At 32.7% G+C, this 13,383-nt stretch overlaps 1 protein-coding gene across 1 annotated transcript; it reads right to left on the reverse strand.

Moving 5' to 3' along the window:
* Positions 1 to 10,746: 10,746 nt before the first annotated feature.
* LOC139904548 (DNA polymerase I B, chloroplastic/mitochondrial-like) lies at positions 10,747 to 13,301 on the reverse strand. Its single transcript, XM_071886469.1, has 5 exons — positions 13,112 to 13,301; positions 12,540 to 12,632; positions 12,233 to 12,445; positions 11,456 to 11,545; positions 10,747 to 11,177 (listed from the first exon to the last, which is right to left on the reverse strand). The coding sequence occupies exons 2-5, from the start codon at positions 12,627 to 12,629 to the stop codon at positions 11,016 to 11,018; spliced, it is 555 nt and encodes a 184-aa protein (XP_071742570.1). The 5' UTR covers positions 12,630 to 12,632; positions 13,112 to 13,301; the 3' UTR covers positions 10,747 to 11,015.
* Positions 13,302 to 13,383: the final 82 nt, after the last annotated feature.

The following is a 13,383-nucleotide window of genomic DNA, read 5'->3' on the forward strand; positions in this document are numbered from 1 at the left end:
ACAGTGGCTGTTTTTTCCGCCTCGAGAGCGTATAATCTGCTGAAAACATCCTTGAGCGCTGCACTGCCGATCCAAATTTCCGTCCAAAATTTGATTGAGTTGCCATTGCCAATATTCTTTGAGATTGATGTTGAGAAGGCGATGCCCATGTCGTCAATTTTGTGTCCAATTTTGACGATGTTTGCCCAAGTAGAACCTGAAATAGGTAGACTATTAGCAATCCCCAACCCCCCGCCCGACCTATAGATACTAACAATGATTTTAGCCCAAAGAGAGTTATGGTTGGAGTTAAAACGCCACCACCATTTTCCTAATAGAGCTAAGTTTTTTGACTCAAGAGAACCCACATTTAAACCCCCCGACTCGTATGGTAAGAGTATTTTCTCCCATTTTACCCAAGAAAGTTTTCTCCCTTCCCCATTCCCGCCCCAAAAGAAGTTGCACCTTATGGATTCGAGTTGCTTGATCACACTAGCGGGAGTGCGGAACAGAGAGAAGAAATATAATGGCAAGCTACTAAGTACCGATTTCAGAGAGAAGTAATATAATGGCAAGCTACTAATTTTAATGAGCGTTAATAATGGTTTAAGTTAATTTAAAAAAAAAAACGGTTTTTTTCATTTTAACATCTTAAACTCTTTTTTATTAGTGTTAGCATTTAGCATTTATGTTTCTTGGATTATACAAAGTTAAGACTATGTAAACTACTTTATGATCTCGTTGAAAATATTGACATGTTTACAACTACGTACTGTGTAGTCTATATTACTTTACTATCTTCACAAGAATTAAAAACCCAATTTACATACAAAATTCGATCGATCTCTCTATAGTAAGAAACAATTAATTAAAACAAGAAGAAGAATAAGAATAAGAAAAGAAATAATAAAAAACTCATTTTTATGTTTTTATATACAAACAAAAGTATAGTCTTGACTTGATGGAACTAATTATGGTTTAAGCAACCCAAACCATGGCCATTGAGCTAAAAAATGTAGCACAAGCAACAGCAACAAGACTTCTTTCTTTAACCAAACCTTTCAACAGATACATAACCACATCTCTGGTGATTTTACGGCCTTCCACCACCAATACACGACGACGTTTCCCCACAAACCTTAGCATCACCAGTACTGTGATCCACGTCACAATAGTAGTTCTCACCGTAATCACGCCCAAACACACAATTAACAATATTCCCACAACTCGGAAACAAGACCACATGTGGAAGGAAAACCACCATGATTCGCTACGGTCATAATCATAAGTTAAGAATATGTACAATGCAAAAAGAATGAAGAAGAAACATGATGAAATAGTTTTTGATCTAGTGATCATTTAGAGAAAATATGATTATGGTTTTTAAGGTTTAATTGCAAATGAAAATGGAATGGAAGAATGTTGCTTTTAAAGATGACCAAATAATGAAGGAAAGGAGGAATTATTATTAAGACTTATAATGAATTTGCTGATGGGTTACTTGCACATGGACTGGTTGGCAATAACCACACCAACTTTATTTATATAATAAAGTTCCCTCAACTAAATAATAAAAAAGTATCCTTAGAATCAAATAATTACGGAGTATGATTTTGAGATTTTTAAAAAATAAATATAATTACATATCTAATTAATGTGTATACTTATATGAATACAAACACATCCATTATATGAAACTCACATGTATATTATAGATGCACACATATCTACTATATGAAATTAAACCTCGTTGTTAACATATTTTGAGGTGGTCAAGGAAAAAGCTCGCAAACACCCATGGAAATACCCAAATATGTCGTGTACATATGAGTAAAAAAATACTCCAACCCTTGAATAACCTGAACATGAAAAAATCTAACACATTCACCCGTCTTAAAATTAGAACGTTATCATATGAATTCTACTACACCCGTCTCAAATTAATAATCATGTTTTGACTTTTCAAAATCTTTATTTATTGTTTTAAACTTTAAATATTTTTTTTGTATTATATAATATCCGATGAAGTTGTACCAAATGAAAACATATACAAAACTTAATTTATTCATATAAATTTCATAAAATATTGTATGATACACAATTTATTTAAAATTTTAAAATCAGTGTTAATTTCAAAAAACCTACGGAGGGAGTATAATAATTTACATATATGAGGCAGCGTATATACATAGATGAGGCAGGTAGATTATATGTGTAATGTAAAAAATGAATGTCTTCCTCCATACGTACTTAATTGAGGATGTAAAGGGCGTTAGGTGAGTTGAACTACATTGTAGAATTGTAGGTACGTGGGTTTTTGTGTTGGAAATTTTACAACCGTCCATATCATAACAAATACTTCATAATATAAACGGCGTAGAACCAAAGGCTTGCTAGATACGATGTAACTAATATTGTAAGCAAACCAGCACACTTTGTGACCAAAAATTTAATATTATTCTGAACATGTGTCGTATTTGCATACGTTGGCTATGTGAAATAATCAAATTAACTGCAAAAAAGTAATATGCGGTATATAAAATTCAATTCTACGTAAAAAATGGATAGTTCATATTCATATGCAGTATAAAATTCTTCCCATTCTTAAAAGGTAAACATTCAAAATGTCGATGTGGACAGACTAAATGCATATTTAATGACACGCTAATGCCATGTAGACCGATGTGATGATGTGGATACACGGCACTATCATACTGGCTGTACGCATGTGTAGCACATATTGACAGTAATCATTTTCGGGTACAGGATTGATTCATACAACACAACACCCTGTATAACAAATAAAACATTACAAGTATACAATCATAATTTTGGTGCATAAATCATTTCATTTGCTGTATCTATCACCTACATGTCATTTTATCCAACTACAAATTCGCATAAATTGCAAAAATATAATGATTTAGGGAAACTTTCAAGTCCACCAAACCATTCCCGGGCCAAGCAACGTATTTTGCCATTAGAACATTAATTAATTTTAATTGTACAATTTAAAAATTAAGCTGAAGCTGTCGGGACTGCGAAAAGAAAACATCTTACCATCATCTCCCAAGCATTCACAGCATAACCACCTCATGAGATTGTCAATTAAAAAGGTTTGATTGGATAAAAAGTAAATGGGTCAAACGGGTCAAATATATTTTAAATAAAAAGTTTTTATTATCATACAAACAAAATTTGACCCGTTATCTAACTCACCGCCCAAGTTGTTAAAATCTGCTAAAGTTAATCTATATGCCTCTCCACAAATAACAAGTCATGTAGCTAACGGAACTTAACAAGAGCTCCCATCCCTATATGCAATTCTGTAGCATTTAAAAAATACGTTGAGGAAAATGCTCTCATTTGTAACTGTAGATCCCAATTTGTGCGCATATTCATAACCAGATACAGTAACACTTGAATACTGCTCCCACCAATGATTCCCATCCAAAGTCCCTATATTGATACAAATTGTACAATAAAAATTAAGTTAGAGCTTCATGATTTGCCTAAAGAAATGAGCGCAACATCAAAACTTCTTGTTCTTTTGAGCTAAAGCTATCCTTTGAGCATGACTCATGCATGGAGTAAAAGGTACTCGGAGGTCACTTTCGAGACTGATTCTCTGTGTGTGGTTAATGCTCTTCGTAGCAAGTCCACTTTGCTACAAATTGCAAGTATGTTCAAAAGATATTTTAAAGCTTTAATGTGTGATACTGGTCTTTTGTTGAAAGAAGAGGAATATAGTGGCTCATAGTATAGCATCATCATCCTTAAGATGTATTTACGAGACTACTCTAGATGGTAGTGTCCGAAATTGTGCGACTGTATGGTTTGCCATACGGTCAAGATGTTTTCATATAATGTTTTCATATATAATATATAAAAAAAATAACAATAATAAAATAAAATAAACTCTAGTTCTTACCGTTCCTCCCTAAGAGAACAAAATATCAAGATGACTGCAAACGAAAGACCAACAAGGTAATATGCTCCAAGATTCACAAAAGAACCAATCTTTTGCCGTCCACATCCTCTTGCAGTCCCTTTTTTGTAAGTGTTCAAAATAAATGTTTCTAAAATTAAATATTCTAAACTTATAATAAGTGAACAAACAAAAGTACAGACAGGTCTTCCCAACAAGTTTTCTAACATATATTGTATATTTTGCTTCTTTGACAGACGTAAATTTCATATTTCTGGTAATGTGTTATCTCTAATGAGTCAAACAGGTACAACAAAGCAGACAAGTTAGTTTAAAACAGAATGGTAAAATGGTTAAGACTCTCTCAAAATCATTGTTTTTACTAAGTTGTACTATGGACAGAGAATGTTTTCAGCGGAACCCAACCAATTACGACCATACCAAACTTATATGCTTTGACTTGTTACGCAACCTGCCTGACCCGCCCGTTTTGCAACCAACAGATATTATTACTGCTTCAGTATCAAAGCTTTAACCTGAAAGTACGCCCTGAATCCCATCAAAGAAATTGGAAGAACGAGAACCGGCAGGATAGAAGCCACATTATCCACAACTTCTGTAAGCATCCTAAATTGTAGCATTTTTCGAGATTGAGATCATTATTAACTAATAAGCCACTACATATCAGCGTTCAGACTTTAGACCCAGTCTAGATCTAATTCTAATTTTTGTTTATAATATAATTTATTCAAATAACAATATTCCACTCTCATTCGATTCATATTATACTTCCAATTGGATCCAGCAACCATACTAAACCTCCTGTTTTCATCCATCTTGAAACTCAATCATAACTCTTAATTTGTATGTCAAGAATCAGTACGAGTACTCATTGTATTATTTTTAAAGACCCTGTGGTTTCAAAATAACAATGCAAGCAGACAGTTAGCCTATATGGGAATGGTGGTTCATATCCAACTATATACGTACATATACACAACAATACAAAAGATTTAAAAGTTAACATATAAGAAGTTGTACTAAACATGAGAAACCCATTAGACCAATTATAAAATGCTTAACTCAAGTGGATGCTGTTAAGGTCTTAAAGAATTATCAAACTTTAATTTTCCTAACACATCTAATATAATTACTCAAAAAAAAAAAAAAAAAAAAAAAAAAAAAAACAGACACGATATATAAAATAATTATTAACCAAACTTATGGGGTAAAGATTCAATAAAAGCTATGTAAGAATTGGAATCTAATCTTTTAAACAACTATAAAGTCATACTTAGCGAGTAGCAAAGCAATGATTTCTTTCCACCAACTCTTTTAAACACGTTTGCACGAACACAAACATACTAGGAAACAATATGTTCCTAGGATCAATTCTCATTTAATTATGAATTCATACCTGCATTTTCCTTTGCAATTCAACATCTACTTCAGCCTTAAGTAGTTGAGTCATCAATAACTCTATCAGATTCAACATTGTCTTCTTCGATACTTTTCCTTCCTTTCGAGACACCCGATTCAAATGCCGAGACCTGCCTTCATCCAAATCCAGATATTAAGAATAATAATATAAATTTATTTATTTTTTAATATGAGTAGATGTAAGTCATGTAACTATACAACTATGTTTTTGGGCCATTGGTATCTAAGTAACTCATTAACCAATAGTTTGCAGGTTCTAAGTAATGCGAAGAAAACTGAAGAATGTACCTTGCCAGCAAGTCTATCGACTTCTAAGCTGATTTCAGATATGGCTTTTGATGTTTTCTCCATCTTTGCCTTGTTTCTCATTTCACTAAATAGTTTTTCTTGGCTAATTTGATCTTAAACCATCATCATTTTCGATTTATTAGCCTTCAGCACTTACAGTCAATTTATACCACTTACTTCCATTCCATTCCTAAAATATGAAACAAACTGCATCTCAGAGTTTTAAAGTCAAGGTTCATGCTTTTATACATTTCAGATTATTATCCATCCAATACGTATTTAAGATAGACCATTATTGTCTCATAAAATGATCTAAATATAGTAATATACCATCCATCAAATAAAATTCAAAGTCACAATTGTGGCATCACCAATACCGGGACACAAAGAAGCATATAATCAAATCAAATTTATTTTAATTGATCACTAAAACAAATTCATTAATTATCACATGTTCAAACTTACTCATTAATCGATCAATTCCATAATTAGTCACCACTTCCTCTGCTCTTTTGAGTTCAACAAAAAGTTGATCAACCTTCTTAACAGTTAGTTAACATGCTGTGTTTTTATCCTCAATTGGTTCCACCAGTTACACAGATCCTTCTGCCTTCAATCTCCATATGAGGCTGAAAAACATAATAGGTTATTTGTAAGAGCGGGTTGAAGCAATTTGTGTCACCTTGTACCCATTTTTATAGCAAAAAGTAATATATAAATACCTTAAACATTCAATCTGTTAGAGTAGTCGGAGAATTGGTTACCACATTGGTTTTCGACTATAACAATTGATCATATAGTTAAAAGTCATTAGATAAATTAAAACATTGCATATAAGATACGTTACTCACCAAATTAGTCTCCAAAGAGTTCTTACTCACCAAATTCCCTTTAATTGATGATTTAACAAGTCTGGACTATTTACAAGCCACTTACAACGTTCAAATCATCAACATGAAAGTATATTTACATATTTACGTATAAACAAAAGTTATGAATAGTAGCCAGGGGCATTTTCGACTTTTCACCTTTTTTTTAAATTTTAACTAAATTTCATTTTACCCCCCCACACTTTTTTGAAAATTTCAAATCGACCCCACAAAGAGGGGGATAAAGTGTCAAATAACCATTTTCATAAAAAATCTTAAATAAACTCCACCCAAATATTCAACGGGTCATATCTTCTCGCTCGCGACGAGTTAAATTTTTCCGACACCATCGTTAAACTCGAAATAATTTTAGGAACACAATGTCACTAGCTATACGCAAAACGGACGCTTTTTAAAAAACGCTAAATATTTGGGATACTTTTCATACACGTTGATTTTGCGTTAAATTTTTAAAAGTCGACAATTCCATAGCGAAACGCGGAGATGCACACATATTGTTAATTTAAAATAACATTTAAATCTCTCACGGGTTATACCTTTTAGTTCGACTCGAGTTGCTCTTCAACGACATCATCGTTAGCCACAAAATAATTTTACTAAACGCAATAAAATACATTGAAAACCGAACCCCCGGCGCGAAGCGAGGGTTCGATAACTAGTATATACTAATAGACAAAAGTTATGAATAGTACTATTCGCACGCTTTAATCACTTGTACACCGCGCAACAATGATTGTACACCGGTCACTATTCACGTGAACAGTACTATTCACGTGAACAGTACTATTAACGGTACTGTAGCAACTTTTTTTTTTGGAACAGTTTTCTTTCCCATTTTTTTCTTTTTTGGTTTCCTTTATATTTTTCTTCACCCGTAGCAAATATCTACTGGACAAAAAATATGAATAGTACCGATGGTTTCTTTATAATTAGCAGCAGCAAATATCTACTAGGCAAAAAATATGAACAGTACCGATTGTTTCCTTTATATTTTTCTCTTCCCGTTGTAACAATTTTTTTTTATTTTTTCTTTTTTGGTTTCCTTTATATTTTTCTCCACCCGCAGAGATGCACCTATATTGTTAATTTAAAATAACATTTAAATCTTTGACGGGTTATACCTTTTAGTTCGACTCGAGTTACGCTTCAACGACATCATCGTTAAACTAAACGCAATAAAATACATTGAAAATCGAACCACCGGTGCGAAGCGAGGGTAAACAACTAGTTAAAACTTAAAATAAAATAAAATAAAATTAAAAACAGATAACAGTTAAGGTTATTACTTTACTTCTCAGCATAAACAAAAACTGAAATACCCTTAATAACAGTAGAAGACATAGCAGTGGATTAAGAAGGATATGGACATGAATAACAGAAACACATATCAGCGGATTAAGAAGGCTGCTGTAGAACCCAAAAATGATTGAAAGAAAATACCGAAGGGGATTGTTAATTAACTAATGACATCATGATGTAATCATCACTCACCTTCTCAATCAATTCAAGATGGAGGTTTTTCTCATTTGTGCTGCTTTTAAGTGTCTTCATCCTCACTCTATTTTAAGTTCAACAAACAATGGGCGAGTTACATAGGCTTCCTTAAATATGAAACAAACTAGGAATAACATAAATGAAAATGAAATTTAAAACCTTCACCTTAAAAAATATAGCACATGCATGAATACGTCATCGTCTCATCCATGAAGCAATGAAATACTTGGTTACTCTAAAACACAAGATGAAATGCATTTAGTCAAATAATAGAGCATATCGCCTCATAAGATAAACTTTTAACTGTATATAGAAGTTAATACAACTGAAGATATACACATGCCAGATCATAGTGGCGAGATATGTTCCTACGTGCTTGAATAAAGAGTGTTTTGCCTTGACATATATACAATCAACTTTATTAGTATTGTGAAAAGCATATGATGATGCTTATATGAAAGCTACTGTTACCTTTTGTTAGACTGTCAAACATTATCTTTTGATCACCGTTAGGTAAAAATGAAAAACTGAAAATGAGAAGTCTCCATTTATGTATGCATCAGCAAGGCCTAAATCAGCTGGTGTATCATACATCGATCAAAAACCGTTTCTGAAAATAAACACCAACTTACTTTCCTATTTCCTTTATTAGGTCCATAAATGGCGCAAACAAGTTAACCGAATGAGAAAGATAATGAGTACCTGAAATATGTGAAGCCAAGTTCCTAATGTTGCAGCTACTCGAGGTATACATGACAAGAATCTTAATTTAAACATGACAACAAACTGGGAACACTTCTTCAACATGACAGCATACTAGTATGTGCTAACCATGACATCAGACTAGCAGACTGGAAACACTTCTTAAACAAAATGAGTCAATTTAACCGTAAACAAGATGAGTAATCACCTTGCCCACTGGGAATCAAACCAGCCCATAGCTGCAACATTAAAAGATGATAGAATTAATTAGACCACTAGATTTTAAGATTTTAAGAAGGATTTGTAAATACTTAGGAATCTACAAAGTTCAGAAGGGAAAAGCTCGTCAATTAAAGAGAAAGTAGGCTGTTAAGTTGAGTTAAGTTGCTTGAAAAAATAATGACTATTTTCACATCATAATAATTTTTTGCTCCTCATCTCCCTTCCCGCCCTGTTCAAAGGACAAGGAGAAAATGGCTGTGAGTTAGAAATATGCACTTCTTATTACAGTGCTGATAAAGGTCCTTGTATATTTACAGTGCTGATAATCCTATTCATTGGAGTAATTAATAAGACATACAGAAAATCGAAAGTAAATCGATTATATCAACAATTTACCAGCAACACCTTTTAGTTGACTTTGCTATACAAGTGATGATTGTCACATGTGTGTGCCCCATCTTCAACGGGAAAGTCAGAAAGCGAAGAGAAACGACCTGTGCAATGGAAAGAGCACGTCCTTAATGAATTTCAGAAACCTTTGTGAATACCTAGGAATCTACATCACTAACACGTGGAGCCTCAATTGAGGTTACTGGGCGAACCCTAAGTTCAAACTAGAAAGAATATTGGTGAGAGAGTCCTGTAGTATGACGGATGACGATTACAAGAATGACTCGATAGACCATTTAAATCTACAACCCAACGGCACACCCACAGAGAGTCAGCATGTCCATAACCACAAAAGTGTAGTGTAACATTCACTAAGAACATGTGTAGTGATAAAAGACTCAAGAAAAATGACTGGACCAAGCACTACGGTATTCAGAACAAGATATCTTATACTAGAATAACAAAGAAACTCAATAACTCAGATAAAATCCAGTTATATGTAAGAAAACATGCATTTATCAACATAAAATTACTCATACTTAGTCATTATATACAATTTCAATCAGTTTTTCCAGAAAACCCTAATTTCGAAGGATTCAATCAGAAAAACGATACAGATATGGGATTATTCAAGAAATTTAACAATATTTCATCAAGATTACAGCATAAAATTGAAAAATCGTACCAAATTCAAGGCGTCTTCTTAATATCACACAGTCGACTTTAACATTAAAAATAACACTAAATTCGAACAAATCCAAGATCGAATGAAGATAGAATTCTCCAACTACAACACCTAAAATCGCGAAAACCCTAAAATTTGGAAGAACGGAAATTGATGATACAGAGAGTGAGGAATGCCGAGTATTTATAATTATAGATCGATGGCGTTACTTTAAAGCTAGTCGAGTTAACGGTCATAATTCGTAAAAAAAACGCGGTATCCATTCTCCTGTAATCATTTATATAATAAATATAAATATAATAATAATAATAATAATAAATAAATAAATGGATTGGGTTATATAAAATGATTTTCAATCTATATAAATTAATAATTTAATATATATATATATATATATATATATATATATATATATATATATATATATATATATATATATATATATATATATATATATATAGTCATATTCGTCGGTTTTCAGTTTAACTGAATTTTAAAAACTAAAACATCCTAATTTAGATTTGAAAATCGAACCGAAAGCTGAATTCAAATCTAGTTCGATATTTTTTTCGGTTTGGTTTTCGGTTTAAACGGGTTTGGAACCTTGAACACCTATGCTAGGGTGCAAATTGTTTGCTTTAGATGGTGTTTGAAAAAGAAAAACGAATATGCATTGCGTAAAAACTAAAAAACGAAAAACAATGAAATCCATGTACAAAAACTACCTTCAATATATCATTTTTTACAATTTGCAAGCCAGTTGCATCGTGTCACATAAATTCCAAAAACTATATACAACACATGGAATCGAATCTTTGCAAAATCACAACTACTCTACTCTACAAGGAGCTAAAATCGCCCAATCAAGCTCCAACAAACTCTTAAAACCTACAATGACCAATCAATCAATCAATTGTCATCATTACAAGACACTCGTCACGTTCGAGGGGAATCGAATGTGGCATTGATTGAGGGACCCACGCGAGTCAGTTGGCTTTTACTTGGCAGAGTACCAATTTTTGGCAAATTTAGCATCAACCGAAAGTCCAACTTTAAGAATATTCTTTCCATCAAATGGTTTTGACATGCACTCGACAACTACTGCTTTTGCAACCTCTGCTGACTCGGTTGGCCCTTCTAATATTACTTCATCATGAACCTGCATATACATATAATTTAGATCATATACATATACTTATAATAAAGATAAAATAAATGATACTTTTATGATTAGAAAAATATACATATACATATAAAAAAGATTAAATTTTTATGATATAACATTATAATAAATAATAAATGGGTGGTTTTCAACCCATTAGACCCCATTTCCTTTCAGGTTAGTATATTTTACATATTTGACCCACTAGAAAGAACATGCATCAAAACTGTCACCACAAAATTTTGTAAATTTTGATTTAGAATTTAAAACGGAACCTGTAAAAGCAGCTTCCATCCAAGTTCTTTCAGCCGAGCATTTTTAGATATTTCCAACATGGCACACATAGCCACATCAGCAGCACTACCCTGTTCATAATTACTCATAATTACAATTACTCCATTTATATTATACCTGGCAATTGAGACCCAAACACTCAAATTCGGGTCAAATGGGTCAAGCTTTCGGGTCAATTGGGTCTTGAGAAAAATTAGGCCTAACATTGTAAATTAAAACTTAAAAAAAGATTCAAATGAGTTTCTCTTTAACCTATTGAGTCCTATACAAAAAATGAATGAACGGGTCTAATGGGTATCAATACTCAAAGATCAATAAATAGAAATAGGTCTAATGGGTTTTGTGAATGGATTAAATGGGTCAAGCATAAAAAGTTTAATCCCTCAAAAATTTATAAAGCATTCATGTTTATATCATTTATTATGTATATTAATGTTTCTTATGTATATTTAATAAATAATAATAACTAAAATAATGTAATAAATGTAAAAAAAGTGATGTAACCCGTTTGACCCATTTGACCCAATTGACCTGTGACCCGTTTCGACCCGTTACCCAAACCGACCCAACCTGAACCATTTTGACCTGTTTAAAAATTTGACCCGTTTGACCTATGACCCATTTCAACCTAAAACCATTTTGACCCGTTACCCAAACCGACCCAACCTGACCCGTTTGCCAGACATAATTTATATATCTTATATTTGATTATAAGGAGATGAATGAATTCTGCATTAGTATAAGGTTAGAAACAAAACCTGAACGGGTGTATTAATGGCAGCTCGATCAATATGATTTTTATGAGATTGAGTGGCATTTGTTGTAGACGGAAAAGTTCGTGCACGTCCTAACAATGTATGTACGCATCCGCTTCTTCGAGCTTCCTTTTTACGGTCTTTTTGCCACCTCAGCACTTCTTCCCTACCCCCATACCATCGAGCCACTGTTTCTCTTGCTTCCCTTACAGATACCTGCAACAATCAACAACTCAAAAATCCATTAAATATTATTCTTTTTATTTTTATTTTTTTGAAAAATAATAGTACTCCATAATAATAGTTTTACCTTCCAATCGCGTGCAAGCCCAACGGCGGTTTTCCCATATGCAATAGAAAAATTAAGCATCTTTGCTTTTCTTCTTTCAGAAGCAAACATATCCTAAAAAGGGAGATGTAAACTAGCTTTTAGATATTAAAGTTAACAACTTTTTAACTGACTTTTATTATTCAGCATTGAATTTAAGAATTTTTCTAATGAAAGGCGTTAACGTGCACTAAAGTGTGTTCTACAATTCAATAACTGTAACTTTAAAGTCAAAATATATGTTAGATACAACATTCTTATGCACGTTAATGACATCCATAAGGAAAAATTCTATTATTAAACTTTTCTAATAAAGAGAACTAGTGTGAAATTCAATGGTTGATATTAAAATAAATAAATCAATGGTTGATATGAGGTGATAGGCAATTATGACGACATCATCACCAAATCAATCAATGGTTGAAACTTAAAGTTGAGAGCAGCTATTTAAATGGTCAAAATTCAATCTTTTCAAAAAAAATACATAATAATTACCACTTTCTTTTTGGATAGTTAGATTAGATTTGATTCTTTATAAGAATTGTGGTGGTTACCTTAAGGAGAGGAACGGGTGGACTTTCTTGACCGGATTGAGGATGTCACTCAAGAAGAACGTCTTTACGGTCAATCGCATCACGAATGTAAGGATACATGTTCATTGCAGTTCTTGAATGAAAATCTCCACCAGCTTTAAAAGCTTCCAACATGCTCTTACAATCAGCAAGATGTGCAAGAATTCGAAGTTCCAACCACTCATATGTATATATATACAAAAGCATAAATCAGTAAAATCCTGTGGGACCCAATTGAACTAGATAAAGGTTTT

The sequence above is a fragment of the Rutidosis leptorrhynchoides genome, chromosome 4 (assembly GCF_046630445.1).
Source record: "Rutidosis leptorrhynchoides isolate AG116_Rl617_1_P2 chromosome 4, CSIRO_AGI_Rlap_v1, whole genome shotgun sequence".
NCBI classification, from domain to species: domain Eukaryota; kingdom Viridiplantae; phylum Streptophyta; class Magnoliopsida; order Asterales; family Asteraceae; genus Rutidosis; species Rutidosis leptorrhynchoides.